Below are 24,533 nucleotides of genomic sequence, written 5' to 3' on the forward strand. Positions count from 1 at the left end.
TGGAATGTCCCTGTGGCCACCCTGGCCTCCCTTGATGTTCTGGAACATTCCAGGGGATGCTTGTGCGCCTGCCTTCCCGCTGCTCTCGTATGTGTCTCCTCAGAAATCCCTCCCCAGGCTCTGCTCAAAGTGCCATCACAGGGAGGCAGGGGGTCCCCCCGGGACACCGTTACAACGCGGGTGGGCGGGGGGCGTGCTGCTGCTGGCATATGGTGGGTGGAGGCCGGGGGTGCCCCTAAACACACCCTCCACCGTTCAGATGGCCCCGCGACAAAGACCCATCCGGCCCCAAGTGGCACGAGGCAGAGACCTGTGTGTGCTCCGAGGCGCGTGGGGAGGACTTGGTCTGGTTCCCGGCCGTATCTTGGCATCTAGAACAGCACCAAGCCCACAGAAGGCATGCAATCGGGAGGCGGCATCTCGGGTCTCAGGGCTGGGGCAGCCTAGTGTGATGATAAGGACTCCAGGCCCCAGGGCAGCCTGCCTGGCTTCAGCCTCGGCTCTGAAATGCACCAGTCGTCATCATTTGCTGAAAGATGATAAACCACCATGGTCAGGAGTGAATGATGGGGACGGAAATCAGCTGTCCATCATCCCAGGGCACCGCTGCCCCGGCCCTGTTCTTGACCCAGCCAGCAGCTGGTGCCACGGGTGTTCTGTGACAAAGGGGACGGAAGGGGGGACCTTCTTAAGGAAACAGAGCTCTCTTTCCTGCAGAGCCTCCCCCATGCCACTCAGCCCGGTGATCAGCCAGGAGGGGCCCAGGGGCTGTGCTGCTGGAAGCCCCCAGGGGCCTCGGAACTGGTCCTGGCTGGCCGTCCGAGAAGCCCCCCTGGGCAGTGCCACCTCTGGGGGAGCCGAGCCCCTCTCTGGGGTCTTCTCTTGCTGCAGGTGGAAAGTCACGTCCCTCGGCCCGTGCTCGGCCAGCTGTGGGCTAGGCACAGCCACACGCTCGCTGGCCTGTGTGCGGCTGGACCACGGCCAGGACACAGAGGTGGACGGGGCAGCCTGCGCAGGTCTTGTGCAGCCACAGGCCAGCATCCCTTGCATCGTCGCTGACTGTGCCTACCGGTGGCACGTCAGCGCCTGGACACAGGTAAGCGCTGCAGCTGGGGCCGGCCGGCCAGTGTGTCAGCCGAGGGTCCTCACGCATGGGGACGTGGGCAGGGGGTCGTGATCCCCTGAAAGGAGGGGGAGAGCCAGGCCTGTTAGGGCACCCAGGGACGGAAGACCTAGAGGTGTCAGGGGACAGGTAGGCCTTCAGAGGCCCCAAGGTCTGGAGACGCCCGAAGATGAAGGGCTGATAACTCCGGAAGGTGAGCAGCTGCCATCCCACGCCCAGCACCTTGCAAGGCCCTGGAGAGATGAAGGTAGACAGGGCTGGGTCCCTCCCCCTGGAGGGGCTCGCTCACAGCATGGAGGGAAGAAGAGGCGGAGCACATGGCCGCCAGCGTCAGGAGGAGCCTGGGCATCCGGGGTGGAGAGATGATCGCTTGGAAGGGGCGGTGCGGGGCGGGAAGGCAGGGCGGACACTGCACTGAGTGAGTGACGGAGGGCGGAAGGAGGAAGCCACAGGTCCTCACTCTGCGGCCTGGAGGCAGCGAGGCCTGGAGGGCCACAGTGAGAGACCCGGGTTTGAATCCATGCTCCTCCTCCCTCTGTGACCCTTGAAGGGTGACTTCTCTGAGCCTCAGTCTTCTCATCTGGAGAATGGGCACGTATGCTCGCCTCCTGCGTTGGGCAGAGATTATATCAGATCCTGCCTGGCCACTGGTCAACCACTGTGCTTGTCTTGCCCTGGCAGGGTCAGCCTCACTCTGTCCCTCTTCCCTGGCAGTGCTCCGTCTCCTGTGGGGAGGGCATCCAGCATCGGCACGACGCCTGCCTAGGACCTGGGGCCCAGGTGCCTGTGCCCGCCGACTTCTGCCAGCACCTGCCCAAGCCAGTGACCGTGCGGGGCTGCCAGGCTGGGCCCTGCGTGGGGCAGGGGATGGCCAGCCCGGCGCCCCGTGAGGAAGCCACTGCTCCAGGCCAGACCACAGCTGCCACAGCTGCGTCCCTGGAGTGGCCCCAGCCCCACACCCGCCTCCTCTCCCCAGCTCAAGGACGCCTGCCCGGGCCCCAGGAAAGCCCAGTGGAGACCAGTTAGTTTCATTCCTTCTTTCTGTGCGGGGGGGCTGCAGGAGGGGGGGCAAAGGCATCTTCACCGGGGAGAGTAAGACCGAGCTCCTCATGGGGACCTCCCAGAGAAGGGGGTGGACCTGTGACTGCAGCACTCTGGACACTGGGCTGAGCACGGCTGAACTGGAGGGGTGGGCTTGGGAGGCTGGGCCCTCTGCCTCACTGGGAAAGTGCAAGCTCACTTTTACTACCATCGGGGAGAAGAACCCGAAGGTTGAGAAGAGTCAGAAGCCCTGCCCGTGTGACCCACTGGCGCATCAGGCGTGGCTCTGTGCCTGGGGTGGTGATGCGCTGACCCACGCAGTGCCCTGCTCACCCGAGAAGGCTTCTGGTGGGGCCTGGGAGGACATGAGCCACCCCAGCTCCCAGGCTCCTCCCCTGGCCCTGCCCTGCGGGGGACGCGCCACCTGGGAGTGCTGCTCACCCGCCGTCCTGCTGCTTGCTTGCTAGGTGTCTGTGGCCGGCAGCACCTTGGGCCAACGGGAATCATCGACATGCGAGGCACGGCGCGGCCAGACTGTGCGGTGGCCATCGGGCGGCCCCTGGGTGAAGTGGTGACTCTCCGGTTTCTGGAGGGTTCTCTCAACTGCAGTGCTGGTATGTCTGGGGCCACGGGAGCAGCTGTTGCCAGTCCCAGGGTCTGGGGGTGCCAGTGAGGGTAACTCGAGGGTGCCCCATGCCTGGGAGCATGCTCCAAGTGCCTCCCCATGTGTAATCACTACAGCCAGCTGAGGACTGGGGTGTGGCTGTCCCCATTTCACAGATGAGGAAACTGAGGCTAGAAGAGATTAATTTACACATGGAGTTCCTTAGTGTTGCATGGCCAGTAAGTGGGAGCATCGGGACCTGAACTCAGCTGAGTCTGCCCCAGGCCACTGGGCTGCCGCTGGACTGGGGGTGCCGGGTCCTCACTGCACTGCCCCTTCCCAGGGGAGATGCTGCTGCTTTGGGGCAGGCTCGTGTGGAGGAAGATGTGCGGGAAGCCGGCCGGCATGGTTTTCAGCTCCCAAGCCAACACGCTGCTGGTGAGGCAGCGTCTTGTGCGGCCCGGAGGCGGAGTGCTGCTGCGGTATTCAAGCCAGCCTGCCCTGGGAGCCTTCCACCGAGGTACGGCGAGGCAGTGGAGCCTCCCCACCCGCCCAGAACCTGCCAGCGGGGCCAGTGCTGATGGGCTGGCGGGCCAGGCAGACAGAGGACTGAGCCATTGCTGTTCAGTTGCTCCGTTGTGCCCCACTCTCTGAGACCCCAGGGGCTGCAGCACACCAGGCTTCCTCGTGCTTCACTGTTTCCCTGAGTGCGCTCATAACCCATGTCCACTGAGTCAGTGCTGCCATCCAACCATCCATCCTCTGTCACCCCCTTCTCCTCCTGCCCTCAATCTTTCCCAGCATCAGGGTCTTTTCCAGTGAGTCTGCTCTTCGCATCAGGTGGCCAGAGTATTGGAGCTTCAGCTTCAGTATCAGTCCTTCCAATGAATATTCAGGGTTGATTTCCTTCAGGATTCACTGGTTTGATCTCCTTGCAGTTCAAGGGACTCTCAAGAGTCTTCTCCAACACCACAGTTCAAAAGCATCAATTCTTCGGTGCTCAGCTTTCTTTGTGGTCCAACTCTCACATCTGTACATGACCACTGGAAAAACCGTAGCTTTGACCAGACGGACCTTTGTCGGCAAAGTAATGAGCTGACTGCGAATGAAATGCATGGCCTTCCTGGACCCCCTGACACCCCACCCCTGCGCGTGTGGCCAGGATGGGGTCCCGAGCTGTGTGGCCTCCCTTCCTCTTGGGGCCCCATGGCACAAGGGCGCACACCCTCCCTCAGGCCACCATGGCCCCACACCCTGGCCTGGCACTCAGGTCCTTCAGGATCCTTTAAGGGCCTTCTGCAAGCTGCCTTGCCCAGCCCCCCTGAGTGCACTGTCCTCTTGGCTCATCCTCTGCAGAGCAGGGTGTGTGTGCACACGCACCTCATGTGCAGGACAGTGGCCGGGAGCCCTGCAAGCCTGGGGCCCCAGCAGACCCGTGGATAGCCCTCTGGCTTGCTTTGGGGGTCTTGCCCTTTTTCTGCATCCCAAGCTGCTGGAAGGTGGCTTCCCCCGGGGTTCCAGGCACTTCTGGGCCCCCCAGAGCTCAGGTGGGAAGTGGGATCCTGGGACCCTTCTTCCTTGGCCCCTCAGCATGGAGCACAGGCCCTGGCTGCTGGCCTGGTCATCGCTCCTCACTTCCCAGGCTCCCCACGCACAGGCACCTACCTCGGGGGAGACTCAGGAGGGCTGCCCCCGGGCCGGGTTTGGTATGAAGCTCTTTTGCACGTGTGGCTTCCCTGAGGTATCTTAAAAAGTCTGCCCTGCCCAGTGTGTGCTGCTGTTCCCTTCACTTTACAGAAGGAACTGAAGCCCGGAGCATTTAAAGCCTTCATTAGGGTCACCCAGCCAGGAAGTGGTAGAGGTGGGGTTCAGTGGGGACTTCTGCCAGGGGGCCCTGATCCTGACCGTGGTGCCGCACCGACCCCCACTGCTGCCTGGCCGTAAGCTGTCCTGGCCTCTGGCAGGAGCAACCATCCCTGGGGCATCCTCTGTGTGTGAGATGGTCCTCTCCCAGTTTGTCCACCTGCTCTCCCCTGCAGGATGTGACATGCAGCTCTTCGGACCCCGGGGCGAAATCTCGAGCCCATCGATGAGTCCAGATGGGAGGAACGTGGGGGGCTGTCGCATCTTCATCGACGTGGCCCCGTGGGCCCGGATTGCCATCCATGCCCTGACCGTGGACAGCGGCACCAGAGCCGAGGGAACTGATGCCAGTTACATCTTGGTGAGGCTGCTGGGATGGGGACAGGAAGGGCTGACTTCTGCTATCATTCTGGACAGCCGTCCCTGGGGACAGGGGGCAGGGACTGGACTGGGCCACTGAGTCTACTTCAGACCAAAATCCTCAAAATCAATGAATGAATGGGAGATAAGTTTCTTCCATTTATTCACCAACAAATGTTTCTTGAGCTCCCTACAAGAATGAAATACAGAACTGGCTGATGTAGGCAGCCGGTTCACCCAGGACTGAAGCATAATTTTAGCACATCAGATAATTTTACTGGAAGAGTAGGCCAAGCCCTCCCTCGATGAGCTTTGGTGTGTTCTGGGCGAACTGGCCTCTGTAAGGTATCAGCTCCCTGCAGGAGGCTGTCTGGCCTCTGTACAAATCTGGGCTCAGATCCCAGCTCTGGCATTCTGGCTGTGTGTCCTTGAGGAAGGAGTGCAGCTTCTCTGAGCCTCAGTTGCTCAGGTAGAATAACAGCGTCTTTGTGATGGGCTGTTGTGTGACCTGGGTGTACGATACTTTACACATAAAATGCTTATGCTAATTATTATTTGTGGTCGGTCCTTTGGGCTGCCTCTTTTCTCCCAGATCCGGGACATCCACAGCCTGAGGACAACAGCATTTCGTGGGCAGAAGACGCTCTACTGGGAGTCAGAGGGCAGCCAGGCAGAGATGGAGTTTAGCCAGGGCTTCCTGGAAGCACACGCCAGCCTTCGGGGCCAGTACTGGACCCTCCACACGAGAGCTGGTTAGCCAGCCGATCCCCTGCCTCAGCTTCCTCTCCAAGCGCATCCTTAAGCTGCCCAGTGGACACAGTGGAATGCCTCCTCCCAGTCCCGGTAGGGAAAGGAAGGTGCCTGACATTTATGAACACCTGGCAGGTGTCCGTCCAGCCCCGGTGAGCTGACTCTGGTGTCTGAGTGCCTCCTCCAACAGACAGAACACTAGAGGGTGGGAGGCGGGACTCTCCCAGCCCTCGGATACCAATAAATGGAGCGTTCCGGCTGAGTGGCGTTTTCTTTATCCAAAGTGTCCGAACACGGCTTGAAAACCCAGCCCACCGCACGACGGGGATTCCCTGGCCGCAGTCGGGCTCCACATCCACACCCGATTCCAGAAAACCCCTGGCCACTGCCAGCGGACGTCCGTCTACCCGAGGAGGGAGGCTGGAGTACCGAGGCCCTGATGCCCGCGCTCCTGTCGCTTCCCTGCGACGCCCCGCCCCTTTGCTAGTCTGGGTGGGAGGCTAGTCTGGGTGGGAAGGCAGACCGTCGGAGAGTTCGGCGGGGCCGGGCCCGGCCCTGTGCTAGTACAGTAATAAGCCCGGGCCTCTCGGGCGCACCTCGCCGCGGCCCCGCCCCCTACGCTAATAAACGCGAGGCCCCCGGGCTCTCCAGCGGGTCCCGCCCCGTATGCTAATAACACGAAGCCCCGCCTCTATGCTAATAAGCGCGAGGCCCCCGGGCGCTCTCCGTCCAGGTATCCGAGGGCTAAAGACGCCCCCATGCTAAAGACACGACGCACCGCCCCTATGCTAATAAGCCCGGGCCTCTCGGGCGCCCTCCCTCCGCTCGGCCCCGCCAGCCCCTTCCCCGCCAGCCCCGCCCCCTATGCTAATAAGCGGCCGCCTCTCCCACAAGGCCGCGCGCCGGGACGACGCGGCCGGTTCCGCGGCCCTTTGTGCGCGCGGCGGGCAGCGCCGGACGGCGGCACCATGAGCGGCGCGGGCGGGGCGGCGGTGGCGCCCGGGAGCTCGGCGCAGCCCGCGCAGGAGGAGGGCATGACGTGGTGGTACCGCTGGCTGTGTCGCCTGTCGGGGGTGTTAGGGGCAGTCTGTGAGTACTCGGCCCGGCCCCGCGCCCCCCACCCCGCGTGCCCCCGGGAAGGTACCCGCTCGGGATGCAGTCTGCTGGATGCACTGGGCGCGCGGGAAGCGGGCGCTTCTGTGGTTGCCATGGTTACCGGCTGGCGGCCGGGACTCCAGGCGCGTTCCGCCGCGGGGGAGGTGGAGCGTGACCGCCCGGGGAGCCGCGGGCCCGACGTGGCCTCACTGCTGCTCCCCCCTCCCCCCGACGCGCCTGGCCGGAGGGCAGCCCCGCCTGCTGACTCTGCTGCGCGTGCGGACAGCGACCGCCTTATCCTCCGGCGAAGGTTGTTTACACGTGGGGCGGGTGCAGGTCTGGCCAGGTTTCCCAAGGGGCAGGTGGTGTCGGGGAGCAGGTGATCCCCGAGGAAGGGAGGTGGCCCCTCCTCTGGGTCCTCGGGGTCCATCTGGAGACGGTGCGCTTCCTCTGATGTCAGCTCTGCCTCCGGCTGTCAACTCAGCCGCAGCAGCGCCTCGCATCCTCCTGTTCCCGGGATGCAGGCTCGTCCTGGACACACCCCCAACCTCAAGTTTTCCGGGAAGCCAGGCTCTTTTAGCGCAATCACCCTCAAAAGATCAGGTATAGGAAGGCGGATCTGCTACTCAGTGAAATAAAGATCTGGAGGTCTTCCGAGGCAAGCGTCAGTCTAGCTGAATGGTGCTGCTACCCACAACCTTGAGAATTACTGGACTCAGGCGGGCACAGCCCGAGGTCTTAAAAAGGGAGTGTCTGTCTAGGCATTCTCAGGATTTGAACAGTGACTGCCTGGCACAGAGGGCCGGGGCCAGGCAGACCCTGATCAGATATGCCAGAAGGAGCACCTCTTTAGGGGCCCTCCCAGGTGGGTGGAGGCCAGAAGAAAGCCAGGAGTGCAGGTTAGGAGTGTGCTACTCTGGCAGGGTGTGCCCCTGTCCAGAGGCCAGAGTGGGACAGGCCCTCTGCCAGTCACCAAAGGGCCTCTGAGTCTCTGTCACTGCTATTCAGAGGAAGCATGCTTTTGACTTTGTAGGAGAGACTGGTCGGGTCTTAGATATGATCCTTCAGAGTCTGGGTAGCTGTTTCCCTGGCAGATCAGTGAGGCTGCTGTGGGACTGACATTGATGAGGCATGGGGAGGGGAGTGGAGGGCCTGACTGTGTCCTGTGGGCTATCACCCTCCTCCCTCTGTCTTGGGGTCCTCAGCCCTGCCGGTGGTGGGGGTTTAGTCACTAAGTCTTGTCCAACTCTTGCGACCCTATGGACTGTGGACTGTAGCCTGCCAGGCTCCTCTGTCCATGGGATTCTCCAGGCAAGAATACTGGAGTGGGCTGCCATTTCCTTCTCCAGGGGATCTTTCCGACCCAGGAATCGAACCCGGGTCTCCTCATCGCAGGCAGGTGCTTTACCAGCTGAGCCATGAGGCTGAGTCCCTTGTTAACTCTGGCATCCCAGCCAGCTCTGTGCTTTTGAAGCGGGATACCTGGGCCGCTGCAGGAGTTCATAGTGTTGGGGTGCTGACCCATGAAGATGAAGAGAGACCTGTGGCTTCACCCTGAAATGTCACTTTCACCTGCAGATTTGGGAACGTGATTGTCATGTGGATTCCCAACAGCATGTAACACAGGGTCGATTGCAAAGCACATAGGAGTTTTAGAGATGAGACTAGAGTTCAGATAGAGCTCCTGCTTCTGTCTGGTCGCTGTGCGGGAGCACCACCTTCCTCAGGTAGGGGGCCTTGGAGAGGCATTTCCTCGGGGTCTTGATTGTCATCTGGAGAAGACAGGCTGGCCCTGGACACCCCCCTCACTTGGGACGAGCATTGGAGGCCCCTGAGGGGACATCTTCCAGCCCTTGATGGTTAAAGGGCTCCTGGCTGGAGCCTGCTTGTCTGGGTTGAAACCTGGTCCTCCTGGAAGGTTGGCTGTTGGTAGACACAGGGGTGGAGGTGGAAGGCAGGACGTATGGGCCTCTGTCAGGCGAGACGGGCACAGCGGACTGTCGGGCAGAAGCAGTGCCATGTCTTGGGCACTCACACCTGTGGCCTGGGGAGCCTGCTGCCTGAATGAAGGTGACGGTTGGTCCGGGACAGGTGCCACCTTTAGTAGGGCGGAGCGCGTCTGTTGCTGTGGGAGACCTTGGGGGTCACACAGGGCAGGCTCCTTCCTGCACGTGGTTTCGTCTTGCATCGCTTGCTGTCTGTGTAGGGTTACACGGGAACACACCAGGAGGGCTCCAGGCCTTCTCAGGGATCAGGTATGGAGGGAGCTGCTGCAAATTTAATGAACTGGTTGCTCATTGTTGCCTTGGGGCGGGGGGGCAGCTTCCTGCCCAGCAACTGGCTTCCTGGCCCTGCCTGGCAGGCTCCCGGAGTTCTTGGTGAAGCGGGCTGGGGCCCTGGGGACGGAGGGAGGCGAGTGCACAGACCCTGCCACGGGAGGCCATCGGGGGCGTGAGCGGGCTCCACGTTTGGGGCCCCAGGGAAGCCACTTTCCCGGGTAGCAGAGGATGCCCCCTCCACACCGCAGGCCCTGGGTGTTTCCAGGTGGGTGGGCTGGGCTGCAGGAGAGGAAACGGGCCTGGAAAGGTGAAAAGACCGTACCCAGAGTCACTGGGCTGGGTTGTGGTCAGAGCGGGGATTGTGACCCAGGCTGACCTGATCCCGATTTCTGTTCCAAGAGGGGCATTCCTGTCTGCACCTACACCCAAAGGGCCTCTCTCGCGGCCCGCGCCGTGCGTGGCGCCGCCTCCCTGCCCCGAGCCCTTGAGAGACAGTCTGTCTTTGATGCTGCTCACTTTGCAAGGTGGGTGTCGGGACAGCTGGGGCTCAGAGGGTGGGCTCCCCCAGGCCTGGAACAGAGAGAGGGCGGGATGCCCTCACTGAGCCCTCAAGCAAGCCGGCTCCGGGATCCAGCTGCGCCCTGGCCATGGGGTCTGGGCAAGCACTTCACCTGCCTGAGTCTGTCCTCACCGGTCTGTGGAGCCATGTGCTGGCATCGCTTGGGTCAGCTATCCGAGGGCAGACGTCTGGGTGCTGTGAGGAGAGCCTGGGGCTTAGTCGGAAGGGCTTCTCGCACCGTCTGGAGCTGTCTCCCTGGGTGGCCTCCCCTGGCCGACTCCCGCTCGTGTGTTTCTCTTTCCAGCTTGTGCGATCTCGGGCCTCTTCAACTGCATCACCATCCATCCTCTGAACATCGCGGCCGGCGTGTGGATGGTGTGAGTAAGCGTGCGACGGTCCTGCCTAGGGGGTTGGGGGTGTGTGTAGAGCCTCACCTTCCAGGAGGGCTGGGGGGAGCCCATGGGGGTCGAGTTGGGAGCGCTGGTCTGTGAGGCATGCCGGATGCTGGTGGTGTGCGGGGGGCTCAGGGACCTGGGAGGGGTGTGAGTTGTGCAGAACAGTTCCTGCTCCGAGGCTCGGGGGGTTCTTGGGGCAAACGGGGGCTCTTTCCCTCCAGGCTGGGGGGGGCGGGGATGAAAGGGCCCGGCCCGCTGGAAGGGCCCAGGGTCTGGTCACTGCGACTGGGACCTGGGCTCCTCCATGGGAGCTCCCCTAGGTGGGCCGTGGCAGCCCCCAGCCTTGGCTCTGCCCTGGGCACCCTGCTCCAGCCACCCTGTTCTGGCTTGTCTCGGAGCCTGGTGGGGTGAGCAGCCCAGATAGGGGTTCCTCGAGGCAGCAGCGGGAGGGGTGGCTTCCCGGGGACACGGGCGCCGGGACCCGCCAGCCTGGCCCGGTGTCAGTCTGCTCCTCTCCCCGGCCCTCCAGCATGAACGCCTCTGTCCTGCTGCTGTGCGAGGCGCCCTTCTGCTGCCAGTTCATGGAGTTTGCGAACGCCGTGGCAGCCAAGGCAGACCGGCTGCGCTCCTGGCAGAAGGCCGTCTTCTACTGCGGGTGAGGTGCTGCGGGCCGGGCGTGACTCGGCTCCCCCAGACCCTGCCTCTGCCCCACGCAGCGGTGTTGGCCGGGAGCGGGGAGGGGACGGCTGACCACTCCTGTGTACTCCCCGGGGAGGTTAAACGGGGACGGCCTTTGTGCTGAGTTGCACGATGGACCTGCTGTACCACGTGATCCAGTGGTTCTGCGCCCAGGGCTCTGCCCCCGCCCGCAGCTCCGGGCACACAGGCTTCAGATGCGAGGCCCATGCGCCTTGCAGCATCGAGGGTGATAAGGGAAGGGAGGCTCCCCTCGGCTGTTGGCCCATCCGTTTGGAGTTGTTGGGCGGATTCTGGTAGATCCTTGTGTCCCTCTGGAAAGCCTTTCAGGAGAGTGGCCCACCTAGGTGTCCTGACACGGAAGGGGGAAGAACAGGAAATAGGGCCTCCAAACGTGCTTTTCTCGGATTGTCCCACCCCTAGCAACAAGGTCCGCATCCGAGTCCTCGCGTCTGAACCCTGAGGTTGAACTAACTTCAGGATGTGTCTAATGCAGCTTCTAGAATAGCGCCTGGTGTCTGGGAGGCTGTTAAGAGCTCCAGGCAGCAGCAGGAGGAGTGGTTATCTGGATTATCCTTAGGCGTCAACACAGAGGTTTTTATTTCAAAGGTTTCTTCCCTTCCTGGAGGCCACTGGTTGTGACAGTCTGAGCATAAGATGCGTGTTCGGTTCTAGAGCTGCTTCCCCCGTGTCTGATCACAGAGGAATATGAAATGCATGTCCTGTGCCTTGATCTTTATTTTTAAAATGTATTTTAAAATGCTAACAGTAACGTATGTTTGTTAAAGATAACCTGGAGAAGAGAAAGTTGTTACTCAAAGCCCCACTGCCTGTTACATTGTGATATGAGTTCTTTCAGTCTGTCTGCAGGCATATTAAAAACCCCCTTCTCACCCAGTTTTAACCATTGCAAGTAAATTTGTGTCCTGGTTTTTCCCCCTTAACATCATGGTACAAATGTTTTCAGTTTTACCACAAAGGCTTCATAAGATGACGGTTAGTGACAGAAATACTTACCCCACGGGCTGTGTCACGCTTTTCTTCGTTTGCCAACTGAAGTACAGGTCAGGCTGCGATGAGCATCTTGGTGCTAAAAATTTCTGTGTTTCTGATGATTTCCTCAGGATCTGTTTCCAGGTGTGGAGTGACTAGGTCAAGGATGATGGTCGTTCAGATGATTCCAATGTGTGGCTAAATTGTTTCCACAATTTGCAGGGGCTCCCCGGGTTTCTTCCTCCTTGTCCCTGGCCCTGGGTGCCACAATTTGCAGGGGCTCCCCGGGTTTCTTCCTCCTTGTCCCTGGCCCTGGGTGCCACAATTTGCAGGGGCTCCCCTGGTTTCTTCCTCCTTGTCCCTGGCCCTGGGCGCTGTGCTATTTTCACGTTTCTATCTGTTAGCTAAGAGGTGACGTCTTTTTCTCTACGCTTTTACTAATTGCATTTTCTTCTTTGGTAATCAATGGTCTCGTTTCCTTTTTACCCATTGGCATCATCATGTCTTACTTGGTAAGTTGCATGTGTTTTCTGTATTAAAGATTTCATCATCTTTTATTGTGTTTCCTGTGAATATATTTCCAGCCTGTTGTTTGCCTTTAATTTTGTTTTGACAGAAGATTTTTTTCCCACGGTCTCTTTTTTCCTTCACAGTTCCTATTATTATTTTATTACTGGGAAATTTTATAACTCCAGTAAAACCTCATGATCGCACATCCCGCCAGAATGGACATGCAGGTAGAATTCAGTTGGTCGTGCCCAAGAAGAGGGTATACAGTCTTGTCTTCATTGCGTACAGGGTGTGTGTGTTAACCCAGATCACTGACGCTGGTCTGGACGTCCCAACCAGGACCAGGCACTGACCCTGTGGACACGTGAGCCAGAGTGCCCACCTTCCTCCAGGTGGTGCCAGCGGGACCAGACGGAGCGGGGTGATGCCTCACCGGTGACGCGCTCCGCGTGCGCCTCACCGCGGGCGAGTCCCATGCAGTTTCACCTTTGGAATCTTCCTTGTTGAGATGTGGCTGATTTTACTGCGCCAGTCAGAGCCTTGGTTTCTTTACTGTCTATGCTGTTCCAGGCATCGTGTTAGGTAGTTAACACGCCTTACCTGCTCCATCTCACAACCTCTGAGATTTGATCCCACCTCACCCTAGCGAGATTGAGCCTCAGTTGAATAACTTGTCCTGAGTCACAAGGCCAGCACAGGCCTGAACGGACACCGGAATTTCCTCCTCTTTCTGTCTCTATGCACATTGAAGGCTTGGACCGTCTCAGCGCTGTTTCCACCTTTTTGGATCATGGACCCTTTCAAAAATCTTTTTTTTTTTTTTTTAAATAATTTTGCTTGTGTTCTGGTTGTGCCAGGCCCTTGTTGCTTTGTCTAGGCCTTCGCTAGCTGCAGCCTCAGGGGCTGCGCTTCAGTCGCGGTCTGCCGGCTTCTCGCTGCAGAGCACGGGCTCTGTGGAGCGAGAGCTCAGTAGCTGTGGCCCACGGGTTTCGTTGCTCAGTGGCACGGGGGATCTTCTTGGATTAGGGATCAAACCTGTGTCTGCTGCATTGGCAGGGGGGTTCTTTACCACTGAGCCACCAGGGAGGTCTCCCCAAAATCCGATGAAAGCTTTGGATTCTCTCCCCAATGCACAGAATTTTGCAGACAGGCTTATGGGCGTTTGAGGATTCTATGAAGCTCGATTGTGAGCCTGTGTCCCAGCTGATGCCGGGGGACCCTTCCTGTGCCCGCTGTGGGGGAAGGGGTCGTGGCCATGGGTGGGCGGGCCTGCCCCATGACCTCTGCTCCTCCCCCAGGATGGCGGTCGTTCCCATCGTCATCAGCCTGACCCTGACCACACTGCTGGGCAACGCCATCGCCTTCGCCACCGGAGTGCTGTATGGACTATCAGCACTAGGCAAAAAGTGCGTTTACTGGTCCCGGCCCGGCTGCAGTGGGAGTGGGGGTGGTCTCTCCCTTCTGGAGCCTCTCGGGGACGCGGGTCTGGAGTGGCCCTGTTTACCGCTGTCGGTGACCCTTGTCAGTGCCTCTCAGGCATCTGAGCTCTAAGGGGTGGAGGCAGGAGAACTCACGGGACCCCTGGGGCGTAGAGATGGCAGGGACGCAGGGCCACAACTCCTGGAGAGCCTCTGCCCATCGGGCCCGCTCCCAGCTCGGTGTTCTGATGCCCCCCGCCCCCTAGTCCCGCAGAGCCCAGCCTGAGGGTCCCAGTCCTCCTCAACTCACGTCCCCGGCAGCCCAGGCCACTCTTAGAGGCGACAGGATGGGTCTTTGCCATCCTCAGTGACGGGGTCTCATCTGGGGAAACCAGGGGGTGCGTCAGGCACTAGGCAGGGCCTCCCTGCCCAGGGCCCTAGGCCAGGAATGGGGCAGAGGCCGGGCGGCTGCGTTTCTGGGGTCTGTCGCCCGTCTGGTGCTGACTGCCCTGTCTCCCCAGGGGCGACGCGATCTCCTACGCCAGGATCCAGCAGCAGAGGCAGCAGGTGGACGAGGAGAAGCTCACGGACACCCTGGAGGGGGAGCTGTGAGGGGTCGGGGGCCCTCCTGCCCCCGCTCACCTCCTGGTCTGTGTGAGCGTGTGCCGAGGAGCGTGGACCTTGAGGGGTCTGGGGAGGAGCCGGTGTCTGGTTCTCTTAATCCCGCTCACCTGTCCCCACGCCCAGAGTCATCCTCTCTCTGCGCCCCTGCACCCCGCCCTTGGCATCACCCTGAGCCAAGTGCCGAGGGGCAGGGTGAGGGCTCGGAGGGCCTCACCAGCAGCAGCAGGGCGAGCAGGGGGAGCCTCGGGGTGACCAGCTGCAGGGCTCCGCACAGACACCCTCCTGGCCCCACTGTTCCCAGCTGGCCTGGTTTGGCTGGCCGCAGGCCACGGGGTAGATTTCGAGACCTCGGGTGGCTGGCGGGACCACCCACTGTGACCGGCCAGAGGCCTGGGAGGAGCTGCTCCTGGGGATGTGGGTCCCGTCTCCACGCGTGGGCACATCCGCTCGGGCCTCCTGGCCTCCCAGGCACGAGGGTACCCCGTGAGCTGAGCTGCCTGGGCTGCTTCTGTCCGGCCTCCCACCACCGCCCAGGCCCCGCCAGTCTCCTCCATGGAGCCCAGAGATGCCCCTCCAGTGCGCCCGCCGGCAGCCCTGGCAGCCTGACCACCGGCTGGGCGTGCTCTGGCCTCTGGTCGCAGCACCGTGGACGAGCGTGGAAGCAGGTCTCTTCCCTGGGCCTGGCCGGCCGGGCCAGCGTGCGCGGCTCTGGGGCTCTGCCCCTGCTCCTCCCAGGAGCCTGGGGGCCGCTCCCGCCTTCTGGAGCCAGCCCCAGGGCTGCACCCAGTCTTTGCTTCCAGGTGGACCTTCACCTCTGGGGGTTGCTAGGGTTGGCGGCTGGGGGGCAGGCCCTGTCCTGAGGATAGCAGCATGCCCCCAGCCCTCAGCTGGGCTGAGCTCTGGGGTGGCAGGGTCTACCGTGCGGCCGGCCCGGCGTGGCACGTGCCTTCAGGGGTCCTCTGGGACTACCTTCCTTAGGCCAGCGCCGGGGTCAAAGGGCTGTGGGCCTCCGCAGGCCGGCCGGGTGTGCGTGTGTGTGCGTGCGTGTGTCTCCTACGTGTGCCGTGGATCAGACTGTCTACCTCCCTGGAGCAGCAAGGGCCCTGCCCACCTCCTGGATCATCCTTCCCCAGGAAGTGGGGCTCTGGGGTCACTCCTGCCTCTGCTGGGTCTCCCTGCTCATGGGGTCTCCCTGCTCACGGGGGTCCTTCCTGCTGATGGGTGTCTCCTTGCTGCAGGAAGGAAGAGCTGGCTGTGTGTGGAGCAGGGTTGTGGCTCTGGCCTGTGAGGAAGCTGGGCGGGTGTTGGGCAGGCCCTCCAGCCCCCGGGTCACAGGCTAGAGTGGGCAGGTCACCCGCCGAGGTGGCCAGGGCTCACCCACCCTGGGGGTCTGGGCTCTGTCCTCCTGTGCTCCTTGTCGACTCTCCGTGTCTGGCTTGCGTTTTGAGCAATAAAGCCTGGTGATGGTCTGTACGCTTGCTCCCACGCTCTGCTTGTTAACTTTTGCCTCTGGTCCAAAAGGGACGCCCCGACCCCAGAGCAGCCGAGTGGGGCCCCAGCCCCAGGGGAACCTGCTGTGTCACGGGCGCCGTGCAGCCTGCCCCCAGCATCTCAGACGGCACACAGCTCGGAGGAGCTGGAACCTCACGGCCGGGGGCACCCAGCCCTCACCCCTTCCTTCTGCCTCGCAGCGGGCAGACTGGGGTGGCCTGGGGTAGCAGGCCCTGGTGACCTTGGCTGAATCTTGGGTCCGGCCTGGCTGCTGGGCGGGGCTCCCCCACAGGGAGTACTCCCCACTCCCTCTTCTCGTTTATTGGTATAAATAGTGTGAACACAGCTCACCCTCAAGCGCTTCCTATTCCCGGAAGCAGGGCGGGTGTAGGAGGCAGAGTCCATGCTGGGTCCTGTGCCCTGGCCGGTGGGCATCCAGCGCATCCCCTGTGGCGCCCACAGGCCTCACTGGTGCAGCTTCCTGTCCTGGTCCCCGCGCGGCCACCAGGCGATGGGAGCACCAGACGGGGTGGCGGCGTCCCTGTGCAGAGCCAGTCCACCAGCACCGGCCCCGTCTGTCCTCAGCACGAAGTCTCCCAGCGAGGCCTTGTCCCTGGCCTGAGGCCGTGTGATGGCCGCCTCTGCCAGCAGGTCCGGCGGATAAGTGTGTGACGCCACTGGACGGCGGTGCTGCCTGCCCAGGGCCCGCCCAGGGCCCGTGCGTGTTCCGGGGGCTGTCAGGCCTCTGGGCCGCCCTCCTGTGCCTGGGCCGTCGACAGCGGGTTGCTGCCGCCTCCTGGGTGCAGGGTGCAGTTTGGGGCCAGAGCCCAGCTCCGCCGCCCACTCCGGCAGGCCCCTCCGGCGGGGCCGCTCTCTAGTGCAGGAAGGACCTCCTCCCGGTGCGGAAGAAGGACTCGATCTGCTCCAGCGACCGGCCCTTGGTCTCAGGCACGCAGCAGCCGGTGAAGGCCAGGTTCACCAGGCACACGGCGGCGAAGAAGAAGAAGGGGGCCTGCAGGCCGAAGGCGTTCTGGGGGGGAGAGTGCACGGGTCACGGGGAGCCCAGTGCCAGCTTCTGGCCCGGCTTGTGCCAGCCAGCCGGGGTGGCGGGGCTCCATCACATCACCCGGTCAGACACCCCGGGGCTCCCCACCATCGGCAGGAAATCCAGCCGTTTCAGCAGGGTGTTCGAGGCCCCCCAGGGCTGCAGGCAGCCCTCCTCTGGTGCTGGGCCCTGGGACTGACCACCACCCTGGCCCCAGACACCAGCCTCTCTCTCCCTGGTCCCAACGCCCACCTTCACTCTCAGCCTTCCCACGCGCCTCCCTGCAGCAGGTTCACCACCACGGCGCGGCCAGGGGTGGGCTCCTACTCTGCCCGCAACACTCCCCTCTCCACCATCGCTCTGCCTCCTGCTGGCACTGGCTCTGGGTGCCCCCACCCTGCCCTGCCGCACTGACTGCACCAGGACAGGCCCTGCCCAAGCTGTCCGCGTTACCCCCTCCCACCCGGGGACTGGGGACTCTGGTTGGCTTCAAGGCCTGCTGGGAAGCTGAACCAAGAGTGAAGTCAGGACGGGGACGCGCTCGGCTGAGACCCAAGCTGCCCACCAGAGGGAAGACCGCGCTCACTGCCCGGGAGGGTGCGGCAGGGCGGGCAGGCCCGGCTCTGTGGTTTCACCCCGGTCTGGGGGTCAGCTGCCTGACCTCCCAACAGTTCCCCGAGCCGAGCGTTTGCTGAACTGAAGGAGCCCTCGTCAGGCTCTCACTTCACGGTCCCTGGCCCGGTGCGAAGGGAGTGTGTGCTGAGGCTGAGGGGACTCATGGAGACGCCTTTGCACGGGCCCCCGGCACCGGCCAGAGGGGCCCGCCGGCCGAGCACTCACCGTCACCAGCAGGAAGGACTTGGTGAGGGCAAAGGCGGTGAGCCAGCTGACCAGCACGCAGAGCCCTGAGGCCACGCCACGGGCCCGCAGCGGCAGGATCTCCGACATGAGGAGCCAGGTGATGGGGCCCCAGCCCATGGCATAGCCTGCGGGGGTGGGGGGCAAGAGGGTGTGCTCAGACCCCGTCTGGGGGCCATTGGTATCTCCCTGGAGCTGCTGGGAGACCCTCCCCAACCACCGAGACGGCAGCACCCCAGCCCATCTGAGCGTGACGCTGGCCTGCCCCCACCCCTCCACGGGCACCCCTACCCATGATGAAGAGCATGGTGGCCAGCAGGGGCACCAGGGTGAGGTAGCTGGTGGGCGTGGCCAGGGGCTGCTCTGTGCCCGCCAGGGCCTCGCGTTCCAGGCCCATGGTGCTGTTGGGGGCCAGAGACTTCGGACCAAAATGCACGTATAGCCCCAGGGTCAGGTTGGCAGCAAACATGCCGGCCGCTGTGGACAGACCAGAGGCCCTCAGGGGGCCGGGACCCCGTGAGCCCGAGCCCCTCAGCGCCCTGCACCGCCCGCTCCCCATCAGGCCGCTCCCACCCCGCTGGCATTTGGGCTGTCACACCCAGCATGCGTGTGTCACGCCCAGTGTGCGTGTGTCACAGCCGGCTCATTCACTCTCGCAAGCCCCAGCCGGCCTTTCTGGATGTCCAGCCCTGCACCAGGTGCCGGGCAGACCGAGTCCACCCGGCAGGGCAGCTGTGACCCAGGCCCCCCTGGTGCTCCCACCACAAGGGCAGCAGCTGGAGGAGCAAAAGAAGGAAGCACAGGTGACCGCCCGCACTCACCCGAGACGAAGAGCAGGGCCTTGCGGCCGGCCAAGTCCATGGTGAGGGCAGCGATCAGCACGGACAGGAGCCTCACGGCGCCCACGATGGCGGCGTCAACCTTGGGAGGCTGCGAGGAGGGAGCCGTGAGGCTGAGCGACCCTAGCCCATTGGGCCTCTCCCCCACCCCCAAGGCTCTGCAGGGTCAGGCCCTGGGCTCAGTGGCTTTCTGCCAGTCACCCAGCCCAGCCCGCGGGGCCTTGCTGGCAGGGGGCACAACCGTCATGCCCACCACTAAGCCCCGGGCTAGTACTGGATCCTGGCACCACTGCCCCTAATCTTCACACCTCATCTCATCTCTGAGCCCAGGACAGGCATGTGAAGGCCTGCTGGCTATTATCTCCAGTTCGCAGAGGAGGAAGCTGAGGTTTTGGCGGGGGGGACCTGACTTCCTCAGCGAGTGACAGATGCTCTGAACCTGGGATCTGTGGTTCCCAGGGGGTCGTTTTTCTAGAAGACTGGTCTCCCTTGTAATTCCGAGTATCTTGCTTAAAACATGGAAGCCTTACAAACATTACTCAGGACAGGCAGGTGCACAGAAACAGTTATGAGACGTGGGTGTGCCTGCGGCCCCGGGCAGGGCAGGCGCTCAGCGGGCACGGCCTCCCTGGGCCTGGGGACAGAGGGCCGGGGCAGGGGCGCGCTCTCACCAGCAGGACCGCGGTGCTGTCGAAGATGGACTGCAGGTAGACGAGGATGGGCGTGATGCCTGTCAGCTGCTGCAGGAAGCGCATCAGCAGGGCGATGACAATCGGGCGGTACATGTGCGGGTCCCGGGCCTCAGCCCACGACAGGTGGCTGCTCTGGAGACACGAGGCTGCCGCTGCGGGGGGCTGTGCCGGCCCCTCCGGCTGGAGCCACCCTGGCCTGGGCTGCCTGGGGCTAGGTAGGAGGCTCCCTTCTTCCCTCTTCCAGGAAAGGTCCCTGTCACTGGGGCAGCCCCAGCTCTGGGGACTCCCCCAAGGGACCCAGGCTCCCGGGTCAGTGGGTGGGTTGAAGCAGACCCCCTGCTTGGCAACACGGCCGGGTCCCTGGGCATCCATGGCGCGACGCATACACACCCCGAGACGTCCTGCCCCTACCCCCGCTCCTGGAGGTGGGAACTGCTCTCATCCCTGCTTCCCAGGAAAAGCAACCGAGGCTCATGCCAGCGGCGTGAAAGGCCCGTGTCCCACAGCGCTGCGGGGCACGCACCCCGCACACACCTGTCTCCGGACGGTGTCCTGGATCTGCTCGAACTCCCAGCGGGTGTCGGCATCGGGCCCTCGCAGCCAGGCCAGTGCCTGCAGCGCCTCCGCGTCCCTGCCCTTGGAGAGCAGGAAGCGAGGGGAGTTGGGCATGCAGCTGAGCAGCAGGACCATGACGAGCACCGGCCCCTCCCCGGCCACGGCCAGCCAGCGCCAGGGCAGCAGCAGGCCTGCGGACAGGAGCTGTGAGGGGCTGGGGCGGGGCTGAACACAGCCCTTCCCATTGGGGGCCTCTGAGCAGCCTCACTCGCCTTCAAGGGTTAGTCCCAGGGCCGCCTCCTACAGGAAGCCTCCCCTGGTTGCTCCAAGCCGGGCTGCACTTAGATCACAGGGCCCAGGTCCTTGGAGGGCCTCAGGGGTCATAGTGGAGTGACGGGGGAGTAGCCTGAGCAGCAAGGCCCTGGGGGCCTCCACCAGCAAACACTGACCATCTCCCGGCAGGGGGTTCATTCGTGGGCAGGTTTGTCCCTTCCTCTCTTGGGTCGGGCTTCCCTGGGTGGCTCAGACAGTAAAGTAGTTTGCCTACAATGTAGGACACCTGGGTTTGATCCCTGGGCCTGGAAAACCCCGTGGAGAAGGGAATGGCAACCCACCCCAGTATTCTTGCCTGGAGAATCCCATGGACAGAGGAGCCTGGTGGGCTACAGTCCACGGGGTCGCAGAGTCGGACACGACTGTGACTCACTTTCACTTTCTCTTGTCCCTTCCGGCCCCTGCTGCTCAGCGGCCCCGTCCCCCATCCCCCAGACTGCACACAAGAGGTGTTCCGTGTGCGTCCGGATGATACTTGCCAAGGGCATAGAGGGATAGTGACCCGAACACCGCCATGAGCTGGGGTGTGGCACCCAGGGCCCCGCGAACGCTGGGCGGGGCAATCTCAGACACGTACACCTGCAAGACACAGCCCACCCAGTCTCTGCTGAGCACACACGCCGGGCCTGGCTGGGATGAGCGGGGTGGCCCAGTGAGCCCCGAGAACCAAGGGAGTGGGGGCTTCCGTGGGTTCTCGCCCTGGTCGTGATCTCAGCAGGACCTCAGCTGCCTGAACGGTCAAGTGGGCAGCACCACTCAGCTCTGACATGGGGGTGGAGGCCCGAGGGCACCCAGACTCTGGCCTCCACTCCCCCAACCCAGGGCTTTGTGCCCAGCTGGGCCTGCCCAGCCCCGATGTGGGAGTGGTGGGTAACATGCAAGGTCCCAGGAGGGGTGCAGGGCAAGGACTTCCTTTTCCTCCCCATTACGTTGCTCAATATGGATTTTCTCTGATTGAGCAACGACTCTGCCAGGCCTTGAGACAGGAAGTTTGGGGAGTCCAGACTGGGGGCACCTTGGGGCATAATGCCACATTTCCCCCAAGTTAGCTGCCCTGGGGGTGCTGAGCTGAGGCTCCCTGGCAAACATATCCCCATGGATTGTAGTGGGGGGGCCCGAAGCCAGGTGCCCTCAGCTCATGGTGGTCAGTGCAAATACTGAGGCAGTGAGGGGACCGGCCTGGGCAGTCCTGGTCTTACCGGGATGCAGGCAGCTGTGAGCCCCCCTGCGAAGCCTGTCAGCATCCTTCCCAGAAGCAGCATCCAGAGGCCGTGGGCGCCTGCCATCAGCGCATAGCCGGCTGCCGAGGGCACAGCTGAGAACATGATGCTGAGTTTCCGGCCCAGGAGGTCATTGAGGACCATGGCACTGAGTCCCCCGGCCGCCGCACCCAGGGTGAACACGGACTGCAGAGGAGGGTGCGGGGCAGGCATGTCTGGGCGCTCTGGGCACCCAGCACCCCCCACCCCCACCCCATCAGAGCCTAGAGACAGCTGCTCTCCCAGGCTGTCCCGGGAGCCTGGGCTGCAGGACTGGGACTCTGGATGGTGGTGAGCCTCCTGTCCCCAGAGGAGTACAAGCAGCACATGGACAGCTGTCTGTGAGGGAAGCCACAACAGGTGTCTGCCGGAGTTCTGTCCAGACCGATGTTTAAACGCCCAGTACTGTCATATAGCAGACAGGAGGGTTCTGTGACTCGAAGCCCTTGGGATTTTAAGGTTTGGGGGTTCTCAGACTCCCTGTTGAGTATACAGGGAGTTGGATCCAGTTAGTGACCTGGGCATCCTGCTGAGCCTGTCTGAGCCTCAGTTTCTGCAGCTACATTATGGGGAGAGCAGCAGCACCCACCTCATAGGGTTGGCCCCGGAGTGAAAAAGCTCTCATGGGAAGTGCCGAGCAGGGGCCCGGCACAGACTAGGTACACGGCGCGCGTTGGGTGTTATTATTTTAGCTGATACGCTGAGGTTGCAAATCCAAGGCTGCTAAGACGGCAGTTGCAGAATCCTGGGACTCCGAGGACCCGTGCTCGTCCCACCCACATGCCCACCATCTCTCCTGACACCCTTTGGCCCAGCAGTGCTCTTCCATTAGTACCAGAGTGTCCTGCCTCTCCTCGTCCAGGGAGGTGCCTGCTCTGTTTTGGGGGGGTGGTCTGGGGAACCCTCAGCCCTGCTGGGTAGAGATCTTAAGAAACACCTCCCCACCTGCTCCTTCCCACGCCTTCTCCATCAGCTTTCACTTCCCTCTTTCATTTCGGAGCCACTGTCTGGCCTCACTACCCCCCACCTCTACTGCCGACCCGAGTGGATGGGGGAGGGGCAGACCAGGGCCCTGGAGGGGGTCCTGTGGCTTTGTCTGGGGGGCGGGGGTTGGTTTCCTAGCTGGGGACAGAACTTAGTGGGTCCCCGGTCCCCCTGCCCATCCCTTGTCAGCTCAGAGCATGGCTCTTACCCCGAACCAGGATGCCTGGGTTTTGGTCAGATTCAGGTTTGGATCCGAGGAGTGCTCCAGGGCGGGGATGACGGGGGACGTGTAGACCAGGGCATACCCGAAGCTGAAATTGCCCAGCACAGCAGCGAAGGTAGCCAGGAACACTCTCTTGTTCTGCAGGACCCTAGTGTGTGTGGGGGCAGTGCAGAGCCGTCAGGATCTTTGAGTCCCCCCACCTCTGACTGCTGCCTGGCCTGAGCACAATGGCTGTGCTGGGACAGCTAGGTCAAGAGCTGGTCAGACTGGCACCTCCCGGGGCTGAGCCCCAGCTCCCTGGGGAAGCCCCCGGGGCATGAGGATAGCCCATCGCTGGGGCTGGGACACCGGTGCAGGGCGCCGTTCCCAGAACAGGAGCCCTGGCGTCTGCGCCCAGCTTTGCCATGCAAGAAAGCTTGCTGCTTGACTAGGCAAACACCTCACCTTCTCTGGGCGTCCATGGCCCTGTCTCTGCCAGCTGGGGCCTGGGCCTAGTACTCGGCGGGGGCACCCGGACTAGTGTGTCTGAACGAGGCGGCCCCTTGGTGGCCACTCCCAGACAGTCAGTGGAGGCCCAAGGTCGGGGAGCCCGCTGCCCACTGAAGGTTACCAGGCCATCCGCATCCTCCACCCGCAGACCCTACGCCCGACTCTCACCCGACCCGCGTCCTCTCCCCTGGTGACGGGGGCGGCTTCTCGGGGAAGGTGTCATAGTCCCGGCCTTCGGCTCCCAGCAGCGGCTCCTGCATGACCGGCTCCTCCCGCCCGGGCGCGCCGCGAGTGGCCGGGGCAGCTCTGTCCAGAGGCGCGTCGGGCCGCAGCGGATGGGAGCATCCGGCGGAGCCCGGAGCTCCGCCCCCCGGCCGCGATTGGCTGCGGGACGGCCCTGCAGAGCGGGCGTCGGCCAATGGGGCGGCCGCGAGTGGTGCGGATGCTGAGGATGCCGGCGCCGAGCTGGGTGGGGCGGCCGGGCTTTCCCCGGGAGCCGACTCGCGTCCCGGCCGGAGTAACCGAAACCGGGAGGCAGGGTTTTCCCTGGATGCCGCAGGCCCCTCGTGCGCCCCTGGAGGTGGCAGGGCTCTCTAGGCAGATAGGAGCCCTTCGAGGGGGGGAGACACTTGGAAGTCGTGGGGGGCCTGGTTCAAGCTGGGTACCAGCCCTGGGGGCATAGACTGCATCCCTGCATCCCACCCGGGGCCCAGTTGGTATAAGAGGGAGGAAGCTGAAACCCAGAGAGGGGCCGCAAGGCGTCAGGGTCACCCAGGGGATATTTGTGCCCCTTCCAAGGAAGGCCGTGGGCTCCGCCTTGCGCTCCACTCCCTCTCGGCCTGCCACAATGCGTCTGGAGTCACCGCAGTCCCCTAATGCGGTGAGACCCGGCAGGCTCGCCAGATCTAGGGCCACCTCAGCCAGGGGGTGTGGCGTGAACGCAGAAGGAGGAGGGAGTGGTGGTTCCCGTGGGCGAGACTTGTATATTTTCCCATTTCTGACGGGGGAGTAACCTGGGCTTGTAGCAAATCATCCAGGTAATAAGATACAATTTACAAATAGAAAAAGCAGAAACTGAAAATTCCCTGGAAGTCCAACCTAAAAAACCTCCCCAACCAACCAAACAAAAAAACCAACCCAACCCACACACAAACGCACACACCACACAGCAGTGACAAAAAGTCTTGAGTTACTAGTGTCAACTCTCCCTTTGGACTTTTCCAGAGAGGAGAGAGGAAGATGAATCAGACCCTATTGTACTGAATGGATGTCCACACATATTTTAAAACCGATCCTTTGTTGTTGAGCATTTGGGTTATTTCCAAATTTTATCTGTCAAAATAGCAAAGAGTTTTAAAAAGTTGTTACAATTCTCGTTTATACTCATCAAAGTATAACCATATATATTAGAATAGAGAAAACAGACGTGGGAAAACCACACGCTCTGCCAACAGC

General features: G+C 62.4%; 3 protein-coding genes across 6 annotated transcripts in view; 2 read left to right on the plus strand and 1 right to left on the minus strand.

The window, feature by feature from the left end:
* ADAMTS13 (ADAM metallopeptidase with thrombospondin type 1 motif 13) overlaps positions 1-6,003 on the plus strand; it is a 33,597-nt gene extending 27,594 nt beyond the window's left edge. For both annotated transcript variants that reach the window (XM_027556811.1, XM_027556812.1), the window contains exons 25-30: positions 892-1,096; positions 1,838-2,144; positions 2,632-2,778; positions 3,112-3,288; positions 4,808-4,992; positions 5,584-6,003. In XM_027556811.1, coding sequence (XP_027412612.1) covers positions 892-1,096; positions 1,838-2,144; positions 2,632-2,778; positions 3,112-3,288; positions 4,808-4,992; positions 5,584-5,748 — 1,186 coding nt within the window. In that variant the 3' untranslated portion in view covers positions 5,749-6,003. The remainder of the gene's footprint in view (positions 1-891; positions 1,097-1,837; positions 2,145-2,631; positions 2,779-3,111; positions 3,289-4,807; positions 4,993-5,583) is intronic.
* Positions 6,004-6,640: 637 nt separating this feature from the next.
* Positions 6,641-15,783, plus strand: CACFD1 (calcium channel flower domain containing 1). Of its 2 annotated transcripts, none has more exons than XM_027556815.1 (5): positions 6,641-6,830; positions 9,979-10,051; positions 10,599-10,724; positions 13,567-13,674; positions 14,208-15,783. In XM_027556815.1, the coding sequence occupies exons 1-5, from the start codon at positions 6,710-6,712 to the stop codon at positions 14,296-14,298; spliced, it is 519 nt and encodes a 172-aa protein (XP_027412616.1). In that variant the 5' UTR covers positions 6,641-6,709; the 3' UTR covers positions 14,299-15,783. The 2 variants fall into 2 exon arrangements, with proteins under 2 accessions (XP_027412616.1, XP_027412618.1); XM_027556817.1 differs by lacking the exon at positions 6,641-6,830 and adding an exon at positions 8,217-9,639.
* A 282-nt stretch (positions 15,784-16,065) lies between these two features.
* Positions 16,066-23,428, minus strand: SLC2A6 (solute carrier family 2 member 6). Of its 2 annotated transcripts, XM_027556813.1 has the most exons (10): positions 23,247-23,428; positions 22,575-22,737; positions 21,323-21,529; positions 20,603-20,702; positions 19,770-19,981; positions 19,215-19,367; positions 18,526-18,634; positions 17,996-18,181; positions 17,687-17,832; positions 16,066-16,831 (listed from the first exon to the last, which is right to left on the minus strand). In XM_027556813.1, exons 1-10 carry the CDS (start codon positions 23,336-23,338, stop codon positions 16,676-16,678), a joined length of 1,524 nt encoding a protein of 507 aa, XP_027412614.1. In that variant the 5' UTR covers positions 23,339-23,428; the 3' UTR covers positions 16,066-16,675. The 2 variants fall into 2 exon arrangements, with proteins under 2 accessions (XP_027412614.1, XP_027412615.1); XM_027556814.1 differs by lacking the exon at positions 20,603-20,702 and having other exon boundaries at positions 19,770-19,871; positions 23,247-23,427.
* Between the last annotated feature and the right edge of the window lie 1,105 nt (positions 23,429-24,533).

Source organism: Bos indicus x Bos taurus, chromosome 11, assembly GCF_003369695.1.
Source record: "Bos indicus x Bos taurus breed Angus x Brahman F1 hybrid chromosome 11, Bos_hybrid_MaternalHap_v2.0, whole genome shotgun sequence".
Lineage (NCBI taxonomy): Eukaryota > Metazoa > Chordata > Mammalia > Artiodactyla > Bovidae > Bos > Bos indicus x Bos taurus.